Source organism: Camponotus vicinus, unplaced genomic scaffold (assembly GCF_025532165.1).
Source record: "Camponotus vicinus isolate PSW18456_S1 unplaced genomic scaffold, iyCamVici1.0 SCAF_11, whole genome shotgun sequence".
NCBI classification, from domain to species: domain Eukaryota; kingdom Metazoa; phylum Arthropoda; class Insecta; order Hymenoptera; family Formicidae; genus Camponotus; species Camponotus vicinus.
The window spans coordinates 7,904,994-7,929,201 of record NW_028141947.1 but is presented as its reverse complement, the minus strand read 5'-3'; the positions used below and the strand labels follow the sequence as shown (position 1 = coordinate 7,929,201).

General features: G+C 38.1%; 1 protein-coding gene across 4 annotated transcripts in view; it reads right to left on the bottom strand.

The window, feature by feature from the left end:
• Positions 1-24,208, bottom strand: part of LOC145962311 (FERM, ARHGEF and pleckstrin domain-containing protein 1) — a 43,154-nt gene that overhangs the window by 8,697 nt on the left and 10,249 nt on the right. For 3 of the 4 annotated variants that reach the window (XM_083083286.1, XM_083083288.1, XM_083083289.1), the window contains exons 10-11: positions 22,744-22,886; positions 11,736-21,416 (exon numbers count right to left, since the gene is read on the bottom strand). In XM_083083286.1, the coding sequence (XP_082939412.1) occupies positions 12,703-21,416; positions 22,744-22,886 (8,857 nt within the window). In that variant the 3' untranslated portion in view covers positions 11,736-12,702. Of the gene's footprint in view, positions 1-11,735; positions 21,417-22,743; positions 22,887-24,208 lie in introns of those variants that run through there. The other variant, XM_083083290.1, reaches the window with a different exon arrangement.

Sequence of the window (24,208 nt, the reverse complement as noted above, 5' to 3'; positions counted from 1 at the left end):
CCGCGCATACATCGGGTCCGAAATTAAAATGTCAGTCTAACCGCGCGTGGATGGATAAAATGGAAATGAAAACGAGAGGAGAAAACGATTTGAAAAGATAGAAAGAGAAAAAAAAAGAAAGAAACGAACTGTCCAGAAAAACTAAAGCGAAATTACGCAGATCCGATATACGATACTTTTGACTTTGTATATAATTTATTATTATCATAATTAATGTATCAATAATCAATGTACAATAGATTTCCCTACGCTTGGAATACCGCTCTCGTCCTTCGGGGACGCTGGTAATTCCCCCACGTCCTTCCACCGAGCTCTGCGCTCCGATATATCATTCGAACACAATCGGATCAATCGACGAGACGGCGCATCTCAACCGGGGGAGAATCACCGCGTAAAACAGATATATTTTTTTATATATATATTTATATTTATATTATATATATAGCGTTAACAAGTGTACGGTATATCGATAAACGATCAAAAAGTGTTACACAAATTACAAACGGGGGGATGGGGGAGGAGCGTTTACGCCGACACGACGGACACCCCGACGTACTGCTACGGTGTATCTTGCTTTATCAATTATCTTATCCATCGCCACAAATCATTTCGACCGTTAAATCGAGTTCTCTAATTGTACAGAATTATATGTATGCATGCATACACGTGTGTGCGTGTGCGCGTATACAGAGTGTCCCATCGTATCCTGCCGATTATCCCTTTAAATATTAGAAAATAAATTAACAATGAGAGAAAGATGATGATTAATGTTGAAGCTGATAGTCGTAAAATTTTATCTAAAAGTGTTGATTTATAGAATCCTTAATTTCCGAGGATGAGATAGACTGAGGAAAAAAGATGTAATAGAATCTTTTCTCTCAGTAAAAGTTTCTAATTGACATTATCTTGATAAAAATTTAGAGCCAAGGTATTTAAAGGGAGATAAAGAGATATTTAAATATAAAAGGACACTCAGCAGCATAATGGGGCATTCCGTATACGGACGTCGTACATTTCGAACGCTCACAAATCGAAGCGAGTCAGTTGACACGCGAGTAACGTCGTCTTTGCAGACCGGAAACGGAAGATGAGCGAGCTCGAAGTTACATTGGGACAATAACGTACGGTTACCGTCAAGTCGAAGATTTTCTCAAGGACTCGTTTATTGCTAATCTGGCAAGCCATTGGAAAAGACAAGGTATTAAAAGCCAAAGAATATGACGTAATTAGTGAAATTACAAACTGGAAGACAAACAATAGTTCCAACGAGAACACTACGTGACGTAAATTAACACTCGATTTTATTGGAATTTCATATAAATATTATTATTAAAATCGACAGTCTTATAAAAATTTGACACTGAGAGATTAAGATATAGGAACACAATGAGCTTTTGCGTTATTTGCAACAGTGTAGAAAAGATGGCTTGTCGATTTGGTATATATATATATATATATATATATAAATGTCGATTTTTTACTTTTAATAAAGTTTCAAGCCGAATATGTCGTTTTTTGACAGATGACAAATATTCTCAACAAATATCCGAATCAGAGTAAAAAGAGTTCTGTCTAAGAGCAATTAATGAATTGCTTATTTATAAATATTTTAAAATTACGATTCGCCAAATTTATTCCAAAATACGGAGAAATTGATCACGTCGATGCACATGTCTTTAGCTATAAAATGATTTATAGAATCCTTGCATTTACATGCAATAGAGCTTCTAAAAAAAGTTAAGATTCATTTTGCTCTAATCATAATTAATCTATTTGTAAAATATTTGGCACTACTTTTCGTTAAACAAACTTTGCTACGCGCCAATATGTGCATATTTCTATTTTTTTCGAAAATAAAGAATTTATATAGTATTCTGAATTTGCCACAAAGAATAAAATATAGTATTTCATGTGATAGTAAGAATGTGATGTAAAAAACATGACATAAAATGAATAAAAATTTGATTAAAGTGCCTTTTAATGCATTTGTGAATTAGCAATGACAAAAGTTATTCTATTTCATCTTCATTTACATTAGGATTGATTTAAATGTATTAGGCAAAATTTAATTTTTTTTCTTTTTGTCTTTAAGATCGCTCAAACGTTAATATATATAATTTGAATAATATCCAAGCATTACGTAAATTAGTGTTTAAATTTAGAGACTCATTTTTTGAGTGTTCCTCCTATGTGAATCTACTAATGTATTTCGAATTACAGTAAACTTAAAAAGTCCGTTTTTTCAATTTTTTAAATATGTTTTTAAAAACACAAAATACTCAATGTCCCACAGAAAATTTAACTTTCTTGACTTTTAGCTTAATTTTCAGAAGAATCAATTAAATCACTGTTGCAGTGAATTCTTCAGAACGAAATTTGAGCCAACGCAAATCATTAACCCTCTATTGCAAGATTTCTCTTTCCTTAATCAATCTTGAAAATAAAAACAGTAAATTTTGTATGAAAAATACGAAAACGCATTTCTTCTAGTGAGATTACGTTGCTTTGTTTGCGTATTAAAAGAATGTAACAAGATTTTCATAATAAAAATCCGGGTGAATCGTGTGATTTGTATCCTTGTTTAAAGCCAATATCGTGCAATGTAGGGTCAACTATTTATAAAATATGTCTCCGCTGCAAATTTCTCTGCAAGTGACTACTCGATACATAACAGTCGTTCGGCTGTCACTCGGGTTATATTTATATATTGATCCCCTGAACCGCTATCGAGATATGATACTGCGAGAAGTACGAAAGAACAATCCTCTAGAATTTATAATAAAAAGAAAAAAAAAATAGAAGATGTAGGGCAATATCCATCCAGTTACGGAAACCTACCGCTCACCCCAGGCATCAGACTATTATTGCTAATTCGTGAACATTCGTACAATAAATAGTAATTGTGTTAATGCGAATTATTGGGAAATATTTGGGGAATAATTTATAGCAGAGAAGAGCATACATTCGAACATTTAGAAAAAAAATCGAACAATATCGCTATATAGAAAATTTTCAGCTCCTTTTCTCTTGATTTTTGAGAATGGCTTTCAAAAATGAAAACACCGAAAATTTCCTATTATAAGGCAGAATATTTCTAAAATCGTTCGTGTCTACCTTAGGTCTCTTCTTTTCTTACTAGAAGAAAATAGGTGTAAGCTTCGAATAAATTTTGAGGAAGAAGATCCATGAAGATGATTTTTTTTTATACGGTGTCCATACACATATACTGTAAAAATACTGTGATAAGGATTATAAAACTTGAATGAGAACAGATGTGATTGAGACTGGACTTTATACATATTTGATCAGGGATTAACGTGACGAGACATTGTGACAGATGGTAAAATATGTTCGTGATTCGTGACAGGGGCGCTACGTAATGGTTCCAAAAGGTTCCTAAATAAGTTAATATAATAATTGATATGTACGTGTATGTATGTGTATGTGTCTTGCCTGTGTATGTGTAATAGTGGTGAATGCGGGAACGTTCAGTACCACGCTGCAACTAGAGATGTGAGTTTAGACGATCACTTTTAGCTGTTTCTTCAGTCGTTTTCGACAATGAGAAATACAATTGATAGGGAAGAGTTTTGCTATCTCCTACTAAATTACTTTTCTTTCTTTTTATCGCGTTATCACAGAGATTGCTAATATAAAATGATCAAAACTGTTCGATTGGATTACGAGATTCGAATAGCTAATTTATAAATATTCCATTAGTCAATTTGTTTTTTCAATTTCAAACGAAATCTGCTTTCAAACGAAAAATTGCATCTTCTCTCATATTTCCATAATGTACTATTATTTTAAAAAAGTATCTCGTATTTCTTTTAATTTTCAGGAGAACTGCTTTTCACAAATAGCATTTATAGCGTACCATCAACATGCCAATTGGCGATCGTTCGATTAAATATATGAATTATGAATCAAATTCACATCTCTACGCACGTTCTAGGCAGGGAGGCAGGATTAAACAGTCGACTGTATATATACATATATGCAGGGTGTCCCATTTTAATGTCCCACCCCAAATAACTTTCTTATTTTTAATTTTAGAAAAAGATGTTTCAGACAAAAGTTGTATGGTTTCAAGGGGGACATAAGGTGGTGTCATTAGTTTGACCTTGAATAGTTGCTTCAAGGTCACGTAAAGGTCACCTTCAATTTTTTAAATGAAACCCCTTACTTTCTATTGCATATTCTTGTAACTTATTTTAAGAGCTTTCCAAAACACTATAATTAAGTTAGTTTTCATTAAGTACTTTCCGAGTTATGAGGCTTGAAATCATTTCTTAATTTTACATAAACCGTAAAATATCTTGTAAAATATTCTTTTTTCGATTATCTTACCATAATACTTTTATGTACAAAATAATGAGAGAAATCAATTGGTGTAAAGAAAACACATAATTGTTTCGAAAAAAAAAAAAAATGTAATTGTTAATTGCAAATTACATTTTTTCTTTCGAAACAATTATGTGTTTTCTTTACACCAATTGATTCCTCTCATTATTTTGTACATAAAAGTATTAAGGTAAGATAATCGAAAAATGAATATTTTACTAGATATTTTATGGTTTATGTAAAATTAAGAAATGATTTCAAGCCTCATAACTCGGAAAGTACTTAATGAAAACTAACTTAATTATAGTGTTTTGGAAAGCTCTTGAAATAAGTTACAAGAATATGCAATAGAAAGTAAGGGGTTTCATTTAAAAAATTGAAGGTGACCTTTACGTGACCTTGAAGCAACTATTCAAGGTCAAACTAATGACACCACCTTATGTTCCCCTTGAAACCATACAACTTTTGTCTGAAACATCTTTTTCTAAAATTAAAAATAAGAAAGTTATTTGGGGTGGGACATTAAAATGGGACACCCTGTATATATATATATATATATATATATATATATATATATATATATATAGAGTATATGAACTAATACAACTATCGCGAAAGGGTAATATTTTCGAGGGTGGATTATTTAAAACTACTGAAACTTAAATAATCTTGCAACTTCTCCTCGAGTCAAGTTTAGTTAATATGACATCGCGTATATATACAATCGGAAATATTAACTTATCAATTGGCACAATTATATGCATATTTAATTGATAAAAAGTACTAAGAATTACGGAATTATTTTAACGACATATTAAGACGCGTTTCTAGAGGATCTAATTGTAACAATACGACAGTGCGGTGCGAGTGTATTGAGATTGTGAAGATTATTGAATATTTTGTACACATAAGTGTCACACGAAGATCCGATGTAATATTCAAATTTTATACAACAGACTATTTTTATCTTTTTTTTTTAAATCATGAGCAACACATGACAAGGATCTTTAAAATAAATATTACGTAATAAATAGTGCGATTGAAATGGGAGTTGCTAAAGTGCAGTCTAAGTTTTAAGGACAAAAAATCTCGCAAAATCTCTACAAAATAATATTAATGAAGCGGAAAGACATGCTAACAAAGAGAAAAATTGGAGAAAACTGAATTGTGCGAAAGAGAGAGAGAGAGAGAGAGAGAACAATTCGCTTTATTCGCATTGAGCGATGTGTCTGTCCTGGAAAGTTCTTAAAATAAACTGATGCAGGAAAAAGGTAGAATCTCTAAAGAAAATACTTCTACAGATACGAAGTGATTTGAATATTGTATAACACACGCTCGAAAAGGAATATATAATATATTAATGTTATATATATATATATTACGAAAGAACACACTCCGCGCTGTCGCTAGGCGCTGATATCAAAATAATTTTCCGATAGTTTTAATGTAGTTTTCTACTATCGCATCATTTTACTTTTCAACACTTGAATAACTCAGAGTTATACTTGTCAAAAAAATCCGTTTTCTTTTTTTCAATATTTTAGAGATTGTTGAATGTTTTTAAATATTCTTCAATCCTATTCACTGAAAATAATCTTAGATCGTTTTCTCTAATAAACTTTTTTCACATAATTTTTTTACAGATCTCACCCCTCACAATATTCGTGGTTTCCTACCTCCCTCCCTTCTTTCTATCCTACAAAAATTATGATCCTGTATGTATACAAGTCTTGCGTAAAAATCAAACGATCGCAAACATAATGTTCGGCAATGAATCGAAGGTGAAAAAAAAAAAAAAAAAACGAAGAGTAGAAGCTGGTACGCTCAGGGATTTCATTTTCGCAAGTGATTTCGCTTTTTTGCTCCTCTTGCGTGCGGTCGCGCGTTTATTCGCGTTAGCCTTATTGACGTGTAGCGTGGTACTTTCCTAAAACCTGAACTATGTGCGGTATATGGCTTCCCGCTCAACGTGGGTACAGCGGTAAGAATCGATTGGTCAGGGTGCGTGGTGTTGCGTGAACCATTACGTTACGCACCTGGTTCACGCGATAATGCATGTGCCAGGCCGGCGAGTTCACGTATCCGTTCGTGTAGGTCCATCGATTGTAATCACCACCTGTCGAAAAGCATATGTAAAGTACACCAGGGGCATATATACGCATATTTTCTATTGCGCAAAGGCCAGTCTCGCTCTGTCTGGGATGTGATTTAGGGGACCTACGACTTCGAAATGGGCCGCCAAAAATTCGGCACTTTCGAGCATGAAAGATTCATTACGTATCTCTGGAAAAAGAAACTTCTTCCGCTTTCGTATTTTGTCACAAAATATACGTACGAAGGAAAAAGAGACGCAAAAGAATATTTATCTGAAAAATAAATTTATCTAAAGATCAGTTTCGATGTCATTTCCTTTAAACGATCAAAATTTATATCCCAAATAAAAAAAAGCTAAATTTATGAAACATCCTATTCTAAAAAAGGCATGTTAAGTCGATTCTCGAATGTATCGGTTTATCTCGAAAATCTCGAAATGTATTGTTGCCTCTTTTCCGTCGCTCTGATTGGTTTTTATGGTGTTGTATGTTTCGTGTCATTTGAGTGTTTGTCATTTGACATTGGGAAGATTATATTGACAGTGCAATACAAAGAATTGATAAATTAATAAGAGAAAATAATTACGAAGGGGTTAATTGTGTTCATAAAGTAAGTATATATGTCATTAAAAATATATAATGTAACAGAATAAATGGCGCGCGCGAGGCGCGCGCTTTGTTTTGTTCTAGTGTAATAAATCGTAGAACATAAAAAAAGAAAGAAGATCAAAAGATTACTGTGAAGAATCCTGTGAAGAATATGTAGATAAAAAATTTCGGGTTAGGTCTAGGAGAATCTGTAATAAGAATAACGGTATATCTCATTCTTCTTCATAAATTGATCGACAAATACAACTGCTTGAAAAGACTCGAGTACTATTTAAATCGGATAATTTAATTTCGCGAATCAATAACATGCGCTTGCTCGAGACGAATCTAATAATACGATCTGGAATTGAACTTCGACTTTTATAATAGACGAAACGTATAGCCTCACATGTAACTTCATTTAACCTTTCGCACGACACCTCATTTTCAAGTGTATAGGATATCTCAGACTCAACTATCTTTTGCTTGTGCAGATGTTATTTATTCCTCACGAGTCTTAATCGACGCGTTGAAGGAGACAAGAATACATTTGCATCTTGTTATTTTTTTCATGCATAACGTATTGTTCCGATTGTGACAGTCCTGAAAAATATGCGTATTATGATACGCATTAATTAAAATTAATGATACAGGAATCTGCGATGGCAAAGATACGTTGCGCAATAGCCGTATATCTTGCGCCCTGAATTCGAACGGCGCATCGAGAGCGTGAAACACGCTTGCGATCGATGCTGCACGCATCATATGTACGATTCGCGCATACGAAGGACAACATTAGGACGATAATATGAAAAAATAGACTGAAATAAAGACAGATCTCGCGCGCAAGCACAGGTGAGGGATCGGGGCATACAATAAGTGCGTGAGAGATGAGAGACGCGTGCGTGTATGAGTGCGATAGGTGCGATATTACGATGATGACAGGGGCGATATTTTGACGATGCACAAATGCAAGAACCAAGAGATGGAAAGATGTGTACCAATTCTGAGTTGCAGCGAATTCGAGCGTATGAATCGCGAAAGAATCAGGAAAGATTGTGAATAATATTTCGTATAAAGATTTTTGTTTCTTTTTTTTCCATAAAATTATTAATATCTACATGGCATGATTTTTATCGACATCGTCTCGAATTTTGACAGATGAATCCTCGATCGAATTCACTGCTGTAAATGCTTAATGCACAAACGGAGATACACAATGATACTAAACGCATCAAAGGGTTTTATTCGACTAATCGCCAAGGCCGTGCCTCTAGACATTAATGTAACTAGATTATGACAAATATGATCTCTGCACCGAGTATATTCGGAGAGATGAACCGTTTATTAACCGTCTATCATTTGTCGTGTCCGCGCGTAAATTATCCGCATCCTGATATCGTAACTTTTCAAGAATCATTTTTCTTGTAATTTTTTTATTTTGATAAATTTAGAAATTCGCCAAAACGCTTAGAATTTTAAAAATTTATACATATACTTTTTTGTCAACATTAACTTCTCATTATGATAAATAAATTATAGATTTCAAACAATGCAATTTTTAACACTCCAACATTTGCGTGTCGAAGGCTCTATTTACGTTCCTTTATTCTAATTTACATCCTGACATGATTGTGTAAAAAAGAAGAAAAAATTAACAAATCTTAAAATACACAAACAAGAATATTATATTGCGTTACAACAGTAAAAGAAAAATTTTCAAAGTTTGAAACACTACTAGATTATGACTTGCGAAGAGCTTTTTTTTAATTTAGATCGAAATATATTTAGAAAAAAAGATTTATTTCTATTTTTCGGGTCAACTTTTCTTGTACACGGCCCAATATGAGTTATCTATTATTCCTATCTATATACGGACCTGCAAATTAGAGCTAGTCATTCTAGAATTCTCGAAACCGCAATCTATCCAAGTGATTCAATAATAGCCATTCCAGTGGCCTCTCATCGGGCAAATCCTAGAATGACTATCATTCCTAACTCGGGTTATAATATGTACGAGATGTACGAGAAAATCCAACCCCCGCGAAGCTCTGACATATAGAGTATATTCTTGATATAAATAAACTTGATCTGAATTCAATGTACAAATATGCTACAAAATTCAATATATTTAAATATTAAACCTAACAGTCGTCGTGATCGCTAATTTATCGAGCAAAATAATGGCATGCTATTATTTATCGATTCAATGGCTGTGTTTCTTTTTGTATTTCGCATACTTTGCATTGTGTATTCTTTCAATATACAGGGTGTCCCAGGTATCCTCCGTCCAAAAAAAAAGGCAGATTCTCTGGCCAATTTAAAAACGATTTTTCCTCAGCGAAAATATCGCGGCACTAATAGTTTTCGAGTTATAAACGATTGAAAATAAAGGGTTTTTCGCAAACTAAGGCTTATGGGAATAAAATATTAATAAAGTCACATTCTTTAGTTAATTTTAGGTAGAGTTTACTTCAATAGAATTTTAATTTAAGGCTTAGTTAGAAAGATACATGATGACAAAAATTGGGAATATGCAAAAAATAATGATCTCCCTCGACATTTTCGCTGAGGAAAAATCGTTTTTAAATTGGCCAGAGAATCTGCTTTTTTTTTTGGACGGAAGATACCTGGGACACCCTGTATAATATGCGATAATCGAATAACGATTAAACGTAACTGTGTATAATAGCGACACTTGCATATGTATTACAGAAAATTTCCGATATATCGATAGAATATAACGATCACGGTTCATTATCAGAAACTGCTGCAACTCCTGAACGTTTATTGACGAGTTATTGCTGCAATTAATTATATTTACTATAAATATATATTTTAAAGTTGTGTATACTTTAGCAACAAAATGGACTTTTAAAGATATATTGTTTTAGCTGCCATTTAAATGATCACGTTCTCTGTAATGAGAAAGGGACGTTTTAAGAGCTTAATTTCAGTTTCATAAAATATTAAATTAACCCTGCAGTTCCATATGCGGATCTATTTTTATCTCCGTTAATTTTTTAAATTTATCCGTCATATTTAAAATGTGATAACTCTGTGTATGAAAGAGTGTATTATTTCAAATATTTTAAAAAATTATGTAACTCAATCTTTCATTTTAAAATATGTACTTAACAATATATAAAAAATAGGTTTGATTAAAATCTATCACGTTAAAATATATACAGAGTTTATCTAATCTAAGAAAAATAAAATTAAAAATATCTAAGAGATCATCCTATAAATAAGATAGATAAGTATTAATAGCCCTAAATAGGATTAAAAGATTGAAGTAATTGTAATAGTTGGAGATTCCCTTATATGTAATTCGAGAGGAATAAACAGAATTGCGTTTCTTCGAGAATATGCATTCAAATTCATTGTAAATCGTACAATTCATAATTGTTATCTTTGGAATACACACAAACACACACTATGTTCGTAACAGCCATCACAATGCACAGCAGTGCACTCATTTTCTCTCTTGTGTAATCAATACCTACGCTTACGTATATTTTACCTATCTAAGAATGTCGACAGGCACACGACGCACACGCACGTGTACGCGACGACTCATTAACGCCTCACTATCATTAAATTGTGCATGCGACGAACGTGGTATAAAAAACTAGGCACAATACAAGCTGAAACCAATGGGACTTCCTATCGGCTTGCACGGACTCTTTTTTAAAGTTTCTTCCGGTTAACACGTTCCGGTAGCGCGTCTCTCACTGGGAGATATTCCTCGGGCATTTCTCTCATAAATCACTCGCTACAAAGCTCTTTCTTTAAACCTTCGGCCTAAGGAAACGAATAATCGTGAGAAGTAAATGTATACACGTACGTCGTTAGTCTCGAATAGCAAATTCCTCGAATGGGCGAAAAAAAAAACAGCCAAGTATCCGGAAATACTACCTCTGTCTACGTGTAATCTTTATCCCTGTATAATAGATTACAAAATAAATAATAAATTCTAGTAATAATTTTCTACGAGATCTAATGTGGGACACGTCTAAAATCTCTCGGTTCGCGATCTGCGTATTTTTAAACGATTTATCCGATTTAAGTAAAAATAAATTGACAGATTAACGTTGACGAGAGGTTTATATAGCGGAGGAAACCCGTCTTCACGCGAGTTTTTCTCATCCTACTATAAGATTGCGACTGGACTCCCATGACGAATTTTCGACGAAGAAGAAAAAAATACGTATACCACGTTTATGTATCTATGTTGAGCAATTGTTCTCTTCCTTCTATAATCGTCATACGCGAACCGAACCGCGGCGAAATCATAGATCGCATTTTATTATATTTATGTGCTGTTTGGAATTCAGTTCTGAATTGGAAACAATCGCCAACGAACCGGTTATTCCGCCTCTATTTGTTTCCCTCTCCCTCAAGAGAGAGAGAGAAAGAGAGAGACAGAGAAAGAAAGATCTCTCGGCGATCTCTACTCTTTGCAATTGATTGTCCTTGATGAATTCAAGTCGCGCGACCGAGTAGTGTCACTTTTGCAAACGCCGTTTCTATTTAACCCTTTAATGTTGCGTTTAGCGTAACACGAATACACGTGCCGTAGGCGTGCGCTAGATGTGATTGTAAGTTATATTAAAAAAAAAAAAAAAAAAAAAATATATATATATATATATATATATATATATATATATATATATATATATATATATATATATATTACTTATTTAAGTACTCCAGCACACAAGATTTCTTTAGACTACTAATGTTGGAAGAGGAAGGGGAGCGTGAAGGATGGAAAGATAGGGTAATATCTCGTGCGATAACCTAAATAAAGATTGGACCGATTAAAGGGTTAAAAATGATTACGCGGTTTTATATATACGACTTAAATTTACGATTACTCTCGAAAATTCTACGCGTCGCTCTCTTTCGATCTCTATCTTATAATGTCGTATATTATTATTATTATTATTATTATTATTATTATTATTATTATTATTATTATTATTATTATTATTACTAGGATATAACGCGTCGATTGTGCACGTCGATCGTAATAATTAAGATATTCGCTTGCCGTGTTATGCATGAGTATAGTACTTGCTAAGTACTCGTCTACGAGGAGGAAGGGAATGGGGGGATAGGAGTCCGAAGGAATTCTATTATGATAGTAATATCAAAGTAAACCGGGTCTCTCTAAAACGTGTAACAAACGTGTATTATTCCGTATCTCTAACGATAATTATGCTACATTCTCTTCGCGCAGATTTTGATCATTCGCTTGGGTCTCCTAACCCAGGAACGCGACGAACGAGTTTTATTCCCGTCCTGTTTTCGCCGTCGTTGGTGTAACTGTCGCCTCGAACATACCCGTATATAATTCTCGATCGCTGTCGCAATACTACCGAGCGTAATCGTCATCGTTGAATTAGGATCATTTGCAAAAACAAAGGCCAGAGTTGTCGATCCGGTTTTGCGATTGATCTTCGTTCGTACGATAGATACAAGAGAACGTCAATGCGCGCATCCGTTTAAAGTTGATCAATTCTACGTATGTGTTCAATTCCACGCGCGATTGGAAAGATTTTCTTATAGGTTCTATCGATTTAAGCCCAGACGAATGGCTAATTATTTATTTTCTCTGTCTCTCTTTCTGCCTCTTCGGAATTTCTATTTAAGAATGATCGTCAATGTTACGTCAACGCTGCTGCTGGCGACGTCGTTCGTCCTTTGCCTCGGACATCTCATCGTCCTCATCGTCATCCTCCATGCCGAGATTCTGGCTCTCCGTTAGTAGAGGCGGTGGTATCGTCGCTACATCGAAACTGGAATCGGTACTGGATACTATATGGCCGTCCTTAACTTCGAGATCGACGACAACGCGATGTCGTCTCTTAGCGTTCTGCTGACGTTTCCTACGGAAAGCCCGTTGGCCCCGATCGGGCGTGTGCGCGGGACTGTCCATGCTCGAGGAAGTGTCACCCTCGCTCTGCGGGCTGCGGCTCGACGAGTAAGGCATTGTTTTCGTTCTGATCTGTGTTCTAATCTGCATTGGCGGACTGGATGTGGTCGATTCGCCGCTCTGACTCGTTGTAGAGTAATACGGGGTCGATTTGGCTCGAATCGGTACCATTACAGGCCGCTCGGTGGAACGGGTGCCTTGATATCTGCCCGCTTCATGAGGGCTCGGCTCCGAGAAACCACGATCGAATTTACCCATTATTTTCATCACTGGTTTCTCGCGTTCCGGAGGGATGTTTCTTCGCTCCTCCGAGAACCAATCATCATCCGCCAGCCTCGATTGTAACGTGAGATCAGCGTATTTCTCGTGCATGTCCTCTGAACTGTCACCGCGGCCAACCTCCATCCGTACTTGGTCGCTACTAGAATACTTCATGGCGGGCACGTTGTCGTACAGTTGATCTTCTTCATCCTCTTCGGGAATTGGCAGCGCCGTATCATCGACGCAGAGTGTTGTTTCATCCTCCGGAAGCATTTGGAAATCAAGATCATCAATAGCCTCGTCGTACTCGTTTCGAAGAGTGATGCGAGGCGGTGAGATACCGGCGTATTCCGGATAAATGCCCTGCTGCTGCTCGTCGTCGTCTTCGTAACGACGCAATCTATGATGTTCATCGAATTGACTCTCGATAAATCGTCGTGCTTCGTCCAATTCGTCGCAATGCGTTCGAACTTGACGAAGATCATTGTCCTCGAGCGTCTCGGCGATCTCTTGAAAAGCTCCGCATTGCTCGATCGTCGAATCGGCAGCTTCACCCTCGTATCGAAACGGGGAGGTAGTCGTCGCAGGTGGAGAAGGCAGTGGTGGCGATACGGGTAGCGGTAACGAAGATGGAGACGGTGGCGAAGGAAGAGAAGAAGTGTCGGCAGTCTGACATTTTGAATTCGGCCTCATGCTGGTCGCGCTCCTCTCGGACGTCGTGGTATCGCTTTGGCTCTTATCCGCGGCCGCTGTGGAATAATACTGTTGTGGTATCACCGTCGTGCTACCCGACCAATCCGAGATAGAGGCGCCGAGTTCCGCCAACGAATTGTCGTCAGACTTGGTGCCGGAGTATTGGCAAAATTGACGTACAGTATTGTTCGAGCTGGACCACTCGGACATGGATAGGCCCATCGACGTGTCCTCGCTATGCGACGAGCCGGTTATGTACGAATTCGATTTTGGTTTCACCGCGATTTTAACCGTACCGTCGACCGTTGTTGCAGATGTTGAACTTTGTCCGTCCTCCAAAAAAGTCGAGTGAAGATCATCGTGCAGAGTTCGATTCTCATCGCTCGAATCGCTGTCCCGTTCAGCGCCGTGAACAGGTGTCTCAGTACTATCCGTAACAGTGACTTTGACGGCTTCCTCCGGTTTAATTTCCATATAGAATGTCTCTACGTGGCTTACCACAGGCGTGTCGAAAACAGGTGAACTCGGTGGCGATGGCCAGTCCTCGGAGCTTTGTAGTTGCAACCGCGACCTTCTGTTCGCTCGCGGTGATTTCGAATCGTCCTCCTGTCCGCCAATCACGTCGATAGGAATATCCGGTAGTTCAGAGGATGTTCTGCGATCGTCGGAAACAGATGGTAATGCCGTGCCAGACGGTGGGTCCGATGACAAAGATGGTTGATGATCGCTCGACATTAAGGATTCATCATCGAGACTCGGCGATCTCGAACTGGGTTTGAAAGAATCTTCCAAGTCGCTTTTGTCTTGCTCCGATGTAGTTGATCGCTCAGATATTCTGGACAATGTACGAGAAAGCGAAAATGCGCCGTAGTTGGCCAATATTTCGGGTCCGATAGGATAGATAAAGCTGCCAGGAAAATCCGCTAGATCCTCTTGAAAACTGTCCTCGTTTTGACCGTTGCTATCCTCGGATTGCGATTGTTGCGCATTGTTTTCATCTTGAGGTGTCCAGCCCTCCTCCAAACTAGAACTACCGGAACTCTCTTGTGGAAACGATTTCCACGTAGTGCTCATCTCGTGTTTTGGAGCTGGTTGCGAGCCATTGCTATTATCGTCATCTAGAGAACCACTGCGAGCGCCTTCGATCAGAGCAATTTCCCGACGATCTACTATAGGTTGTATCTGACCGATCCCCAATGGCCGGGCGATGGAACACGAACTAGAGTCCGGGTCTTCTCTGTCCGGTGTCCAAGTATTGGTTTCCTCACTTCTCGAGCGTTCGGTACTCAATCTGAGCTTCTTATCGATAGATAAACGATTCGAGTCTGCGATCTCCACGGTTTCTTTGACAGGCTCGTCTTCTGGTAATTCTTCTGCAGTCTCCTCGTCTTCTCTTTTCATTTCCAGATATTCCGGTGTCAGCTCGACTTCGACTAACGTTTTTTCGTCCATCTTATCGACACCGTAATCCGGGGAGCTCATTTCGCTATCCACGCCTCGCATTTGCACTTGTGTATCGAGCGCATCTAATGTATCTTCGCTTGTATCAAGAGAGTCGAGTCGTTTGTTTTCCTCTTCTTCCCGTTCGTCAATCTCCTCCATCTCCTGTCTCTCCTCCTCTTCATCCTCCGGATTTCCTTCGTCGTCTGAACACTCTTCGATGGATATCTGTATCGGCGACTTAACCATATCTGGAGGCTCATCTTGATCGTAATATTTAAGAAAGTATTTTTCGTCTTCTCGAACTACACTTATGGTTACGTCAGGAACATCATCTCTCTCAGATGGACTTTTTTGGTCGGAACCTTCGATTTTGGAATGAAGATCTTCTGGATGAGTAGGAGATTTTATTGATATCGTTTCGCCAATCTTTACATTTCCTTCTTCATTGTGATCTTTGATAGTATCCTTTGATAGTTCGGTTTGTTTTTGCTTGGAAACGACAACTTCCGTACTTGCGCTCTTCACGAAGATTATCGACGATTGATCCGATTGAGCAGCTCTCGAAGGCACGTCAGCTTTCGTCGCTTCAAAACTCTTCTGAGAGATTTCTTGTTCACCACCAGACTCCGCGGAACTTTGATCGATAAATTTCGTGGCTTCTTCTATTTGGGCGCTTTCAATGATATTCTCATTTTCATTAATATAACTAATAAAGGGAATTTGTCTACCACTCTCTTGTCCTTCGTAAGGTATCAAATCGATGCTGGTAACAATCTCATTGCATTCCGTTAATGGTGATTCTAAATATTGCGCCGAAGTCTCGGTGACGGACAAAGAATCGGTGCATATCTCCGGAATAGTTGTATGATCGGTACTGTCGGATCTGTGATTCGGAGAGGCTTCCATCTGCGCCGATTGCGCCTTCGATATTATCGTACCTTCTCGAGCAGCTTCTTCGGCGGTGGCGGCATTCTCTCGATCCTCCAAATTCTCCGATACATCCACTGTGTCGTCCTTGCTGGAGAATGCGTTCGCTGGTGGGAGTCTGTGCACAGAGATTACTGCGGCATCCAAGGACTTGGCGCGTCGCTGAGCGGTAGGTGACTGCGTCGCGCCTTGACGTTGCAGAGCGCCAATTCCGCTACCTTCGGAAAGACCAAGACGCGCGCGAGCAAACAATATCGGCGTTTGTCCCGGTTTACGTAATACTAAGGGAGATTGAGTCAAATCTTGAACAAGTGCGGTTTTCTTCGCGCTGTCCTTTGTTAGTTCCTTGGCCAATAATTCCTTGATCAGCTCCTTGGATTCATCCGTTACTACAGTCCGTTTAGTCTCTATCGGTTGATCGATTACAACATCAGGTTTAACACATGATTTAGAATCTTTCTCCAGCTTAGACTGTTTTGACTCATTAGCCTCTTCACTAGCCGTTTCTATTTTCGATGCTACTTTGCCGCGCGTTGATTTTGAATCCTGCTTCGATACTACATCCCTCGCGATGGCTGATTTACTTTCGGTTTTTGAGTCTGTCTTGGTAGTAGTCTTGGATATGATGGTCCTCTTTGGGGATATTTTTTCTACCGAATCCTTTTTCTCCGTACTTCCCAAGCTCTTTGATATTCCTAGCGATTTTGGTCTGGATTTTTCGGACTTTATTGTGCCTTTAATCAATTCATCGTCGACTGACGCGGATTTCGCGCGAGTACTTCTCGCCTCTTCCTTGTCGTCCTTCGACGTCGAGAATGGCTTGTCGGACAGTCTGGTTACGGATTTCGATCTACCTTTTTGAACGATGCTTATCTCTGGCGCTACATCAGTCGAATCGATTATTATAATCTCTTGTGGCATTTCACCGAGCTTTAATTTAGATTTGTCAATTTTTGTACTCACCACTGGTGCACGTGACTCTTTTGACGCACTCTTTTTCAGTGGCGGTTTGTCACCCTCCAATGATTTCGATTGTTTCTTGAAGTCTTTTTTCGGTTCTGATTTCATTTTTTTCATTCTTTTCGGAGAAACATCTTGCACGAAATGCTTATTCTCGACTTCCGGTGAAAGCAATGTATCGATCGGTGCTTTTTCTTCCGCTAGAGACAGGGACTTTGATCTTAACGGTTCTGCGTGCGGTCTCAACATGAAAGGAACGAATTCAGGAACTTTAAGACTATCCAACTCTAGAGCAGGTTTCACAGGCACTTCATCTAAAGGCAAATCGGCGACTGGATCCACAAAATCGTCAAATCCTGTATCGATGATCTTAGGTCTTGATATTTTTGTAGCGGAATTTTTACTAACTTCCGAAAATTTTGATTCTATTCTCTCTAAAATACGTTTCGTCTTTTCGGGAATACTTGGTTTCTCTAATGTTTTTGGTTTCTCTGGAATCGGTGGTTTTTCCATTTTTATTTCCGCTGCAGCTGATATATGAACTTCAGCTATAACGGACTGTATGTTCTCTTTCCGTTGATCATCATCAGACAAGTCATCGACAGTTCGTTTTAATGATTGGGCCAATTCTTTAATCATTGCTTGTTGAATTTTTCCGACTTGATCATCAAGCATCATTTTATCTATATCATCCGCCTTTCCATCGCCGGGGATTTCTGGTAATGGTATCTTTTCAATGCTATCTTGTTTCTCTAAACTATCATCCGGCGCTTTCAGACTATCTTTTTCAAGTTTCGTTTTACGTTCCAGGTTTTGTTTCATTTCCATGCTGACAACGTCCGCAAAATTCAGAGCGGTTTTTGATTTAATATCTACCGTTTTCGCAACGTTAGTAGGACTTCTGGGCGCTCCATCGATAGATTTCTTCTTCTGTATTACGGAAACAATAGTTATGTTAGGATCGGTCGGTGATTTTTTGGGCGAACGTTTTTCGAGTGCCGATATAATGGTAACATTTGATTCGACCGGAGATAATTTCGAAGGTTTTTTATCCAAACTAGAAGATTTTTTGCACGTGTAATCTTCGTTGATGATAACGTCGGTTCTATTTCTATCTAAAGAACCGCCCTTCTGCGAAAGTTTATCGGAAGATTGAGTTTTCGCATTCGCCTTCGAAGGGCTTCTGTTTGTAGGCGATAAACTGCAAACAATACTCTTTGGATCCGTGGGCGAGAGTTTCGATGTTGGACTTAAAATACTCTTCGGCTTATCCGATGGACTCAATATCGATTTTGGTCTTGCAGCAGTAATTGTGCTACTCTTCGGTTTATCCGGGGATAGTTTACTGCTAGCTTTATCTATTGAGGAAAGCTTAGTTAAATCAAAATAGGAAATATCCGTTATCATTTTCAACGGCAGCTTCGGCAAGTCCTTGACAGTACTCTTGACATTCTTCGAAGTCTTGCTGCTATCCGATTCGGATTTTTCATCAGATGCCGTACCGTTCATAACATGTCTTTTGTGTAACGTGTATGGTATATCAACATTAGTCTTTTGCATTGTCGCCGCACTATCCGAAAATGGTTCTTCATCGCCGGAATCAGCGGGAGTCAAATCTATGGACTTTTGATGCATCAATATATGTCGTTTGCTGTTGGATCCTAATCTCTGTCGTGCCGGATTCGGATCACTCTTCGTACGCTCTACCGGTATGTGACCAGGCAATGCGGTTTCTTCGAAACCCAGCACGACGCCGCCGATGACCTTCGGCTCGTATTCGGTGAAGACGGCTTTCGGCTTTAAATTGTCCATTTCATGCGGTACGCCAATGACAGTCTCCGTACGAGATTCGAGGGACAGTTTCGTTTGTCGTTCCCGTTCTCGTCTCTCGTCATCCTTTCGCGCTTTCTCCAAACTCCTCCAGTCGTCACGCTCCCGCGGTTTCTCCTCCGATTTGCCTTTCTCGGGTTTGCTCCTACTTTTTTTTTGATCTTTATAACATTCCATCTTCTCAATATTCTTTTTACGCTCAGCGTTATCGAAATCCAGGCACTCGAGGCTTCTTCCTTCCCGCGATTCTAAGCGTCCCAAATATTTTCGCTCCCGCGAATCCAGTTTCTCTAGACTCTTTCGTTCGGCGCTTCTTGATTCAACCTTTCTTTCATAAATTCGATCTCTTTGCTCGTAACGTTCCAATGATTTTAAACGTTCGATTGTTCGCGGATCAAAGTCAAATTTTTGAGAATCCAGCCTCTCTATGCTCATTCTTCGTTGCTCTTTCGGAGTTAACCGTTCGAACGGACTTCTATTGCCAGAATCGAAACGTTCTAAAGTATGTCTCTCGTAATCAATAGAAGCCGCTCTGCTCTTTCTCGATTCTCGAGAATCAATTCGTTCGATGCTTCTTTCCCTACGCTCTCGCGTATCCGAATGTCGATGAGTGCTTCTTTCCTTAGGACTCCTCAGATACTCCATGCTGCTACGCAGCCCTTGAGAATCTAAACGATCGACACTCTTACCACGTGATTCATAGAAATCATTGTAATAAAAGGCACTCTTTTCCTTCGAGTCGAAATGCTCGTAACTTTTCTCACGCAAATCGAGTCGCTCGATGCTCCTACGTAATTCGCGCATATCGATTCTATCTATACTGCGACGACCGTAATTGTCCGATTTTCGCGAATCGAGTCGATCCATGGATCGACGCTCCCGAGAATCGCTTTTATCAATTCGTCTGGAATCCCTTGAATAGTCTCTTTCAATTCGTTTCCGCTCCTCTCTCTCGACACTTCTACGCTCTTTCGACAAGACTTTCTCGATCTTAATATCAGAATCTCGCGATTTTCTATCCCTAGATTTGTGTCCACGACCTAAGCTACCTGTCTCGACGTACAATCGTGGCGGGTGATCATCCAAGCTAGCGATACTGCGTGCTCTAGTAGTCCTACCTCTTGCACCATGATCTAATACGGTTCTATTCCCGTCAACCGGGCTCAGATCGTCGTCTATTCGCGATTTCGGACGCATAATACCCTCGTCTCGCAAGACCTCCGAATCCACATGAGTAATCTTATACTTTGGCTTCAAGTTCTTCAACTCGTTGAGAACAGAAACCTTTTGTTTTTGCACCTGCAAGATTATGGGATCTTTTTTGGCCGAATCCTGATGCGGAATAGCCGTCTTGGACGACTGTTCCACAGAATTGACGTGTCTCGTCTCAAATTTGCGTTCTATTTGAGTGGACGATCGTTGTATTCTGGATTCGGTGATTACATAATCGTCTGGCTTAGATATAGTCGAGTACCGATCGATGGACTTGGCTTTTGTATTTTTAAGGTCAGTTAATGCAGACTTGCATTGTTGCCTCTCAGAAGGCTTCAACGATCTATGCTTGACGAAGGAATCAGTCTCGGAGTCCATTTGGAACATCTCGTGCTCGATTCCTTCGTCGCTCTGATCGGATATCGGTTCGTCATGCGGACTGGAATATGATTCCGGATATTCGAATTCGTGCTCGCGTTCCAAAAGCTCGTAAGAATCGTGCGAGAGATCGTCATGCGACAAATCTCCAGCGGGACCCGATTCCTCATGACCCGATTCGGTAGACAACGACGACGTTCCCGGGTAGGAACTGCTGTAGACACGCTCGGGGACAGAGTCGTGATCTAAAGAAGGTAATTTCGAACTAGCGGCGCTATACGAACGATTACTCTCGTCGTAACGTGTTATGGGGTTATCTAGTTCACCTTGAGAGGCTAATTGGAATGGATCTAATGGCGGTTCCGCGGTGACTTTATCGTCCCGCGGTCGCGCTTTACCAGAGTCCTCGAAACTAGAAGCATATAGCTCGCGACAACTAGCCGACCGCTGCCAGGGGTGTCTGGGCAGAGGTCGTGGTGGTGGGAATTCGGGGGGACTGCTGTTAGAGGGGCTGATACGACCTGTTGATGAAATCCGTTGTTGACTGGTAGCATGCATCTGCCGCGGTGCTGGGACCTGGCTGGGGGTGGCTGGCGAATGGACGTCGATAGAGGTGAGCGTCCGAAACGATGTAGCTGTGTCTTCTCGACGGTGAATCGTCCCGCCCATCGAGACACTCGTCACAGTCGTCGGAGAATCCAGTGTCATCGAGCCGCATGACAGAGACAGAGCTGGGGTTGCCAGGGCTGAAAAAATTGCATGCATAAATCTCTTTCGCTTTTCCAACATATCTTTCACATAAAGAACCTTAGCGCGTAATTCTCATTATGTGATTATATCTTCGTCGTATTAGTATTAATTATTCTAATGAATATTTAATTAAAGGAACATTTTATTCTTTGAAAAAGTGAATCAATCGGGTGTACTCGATATATTCTTCTTTTAATATCTTATCTTTACATTAATAATCCCTAGATTAATATCTTAATTCCACTGTAATAATTATTATATTAATTAATATCTTATATTCCACTGTAATAATTATTATACTTATACCATTATCTTTTAATAATGTTTTACAAAAAGGCTTGTTTTTTATATTTTTATTTAAAGGCTATTAATACTACTCTGACACCCTTCGTGATCAAAACTAATCGATATTCAATTATATTTTTAGTTTTCGGTATGAAACTGATATATCATAAATATTCTAATTTCATATTTTGAGTGCATAGTTTAAAAATTATCTTAATATGCAATTATTAACGAAATGTAATCTCAAATCTCTACATATGTGTGATTATATTTCTTTATAAATTTTCCTTTATTTTTATATACAGTCAAACCTGGTTAAGTGGGACCTGGATAAGAGGGAAATCTCTATTACTGAGACTATTTCTGAGGTCCCAACATTTTTGCATCAAAAAACCTCTGTAAGTAGGAATGCCCGACCTCTTTAACTGAGACTGATATTTAGCAATTCATAGCAATAATTACCTCTATAACTGAGACGACCCCATAGAAAACCTCTGTAACTAAGATTATTATCGTTTTTACATTGCAACGTTGTGTATGGCGTTATCGAAAATGACAGATATTTTTTAAATAAAATTTTTTTACAATGCATTACATTGTACATTTTTTCACATGTGTAATGACATAGTGCTTATTTGCATAATAAAGTTTATTTGAATACTTAATTTATGTACGTATTTTTATTTGATAATTACCTCTATAAGTGAGACATACGCGTTTTGACCTGGATAATTGAGAAATTGGGTAAGTGAGATACCTCTTTAAGTGGAATCAAATGAGCTGCCCCTTGCAATCTCATTTAACCAGGTTTGACTGTATATGTATAATTCTTATAAACATAACTTCTTACGCACAAAGGTCATTTGAAAACAATCTATTTAAGATACGCTAATCTACTCTACTATTACAGTACTTCAGTTATGATACGGTGAAAAGAAATGAGGCTAGAAACAGGTGGACAGAAATAGAGAGCCAAAGGGCGAAGAAATTAAAAATAAAGCGTTTGTTGTGGAGGTTGGTGTCGGTCATGGTACATACCAGGATCGCCGAGGGGCAGGAGGGGGTGGGCAGAGATGCTGGAGCTGCCCATAAGGGAGCTGCTTGGAGTGGCCCCACGATAGCCTCCCCCCTCCGAGCCCTGCAATGCCCTACCACCGCTAGTCTGCCGGAACGAATTGGACCTGCGAGCAAGAGAGAGTCAAGTTCAGCATCAGACTTAGGCTATCAAATGCCAAGCCTGTTTGGAACTAACTTATCCCTTCTTCCTCTTTTTTCCTTAATGAGATCAAAAGTAACAGTAATAGGAAGGAAAAAAAATAATAGCTTCCATCGAAGCTAAGTGACGGTAACTGACGCGAGAAACTGTGCGGAAAATATCGATCTTCCTGTTAAGCCACGTATTGAAATATACGATGCGATAAACAAAAATAGATTACACTTCTGATACGATACACGGTCAACATCGCCGATAGTCAAGTAGTCGAGTTTTTAATACAATATAGTTATATTGCTGTCGATGGAACATATGATTAGATTCTCACTCATTGTGTATTTTATATTTTCAACTATATAAAAATATAATAAAATACAACCATCAAATGTGTATTTTAAATATATAAAAATATAGTAAACTATACATTACTAATAAATTATTAGGATATGAGATATTATGAGTGCAGAGGAGAACTGTGTACTACCGTTGAACAAATTTGGGAATAGTGAAGACAGTTATTCATTTTCAATGGAGTACAAAATTGTACAATGTGTAAAAGAAAAAGCTGTCTTACTTTTGTCACACGAAAAATACATCTTAAAAAGATATGAATCGATACAAAAATCCTTGAAATATTTGCGCTTTTTCGTAAATAAAACCATACGTGCAATATAATTATGTGAAATATACAAAAAAATATCTTGCGTGTTCAGAAGCATAAATAAATACAAATATAAAAGTGCACTTTTAAAATGAATATATTCAATGTCATTTTTAAATTTTAATATATTCGATTTTTGCAATAGTATATTATTATTTATAGAAAAGAATTATGTCAAATTTTGTATTTCTGCGTTTTGTACATTCTACACAATTATTGCTTCCGGATGGAAATCCAAAGATTAGGCATCAATATAAAAATATCATCTCAGTACACACAGATCTTTTCAGCAAAACTGATAGATATCATTAATATAAAAATATAGTGGCTACTTGCAATTGAATTTAATATCACTCATATTGTATTTCATTTTGCCAATTAATATATTTCCATAATAATGTAGGCGTTTTTTCAACCGTGCATCGATATCGCACAGCAAATGAAAATCTATCGATAATATGTACAAGAAAGACTTTTCTTCTTTTTTCGAGAATTAATAATAATATTAATAATAAGCTAAAAAAAATTCTATTTTAGAACAGTCTACTGCTATGGACAAGTATCTTGTTGGATAGAATTGTTATATAGGATATTATAGTGAAGTATGGTATTTTGCTGTGTATTATCAG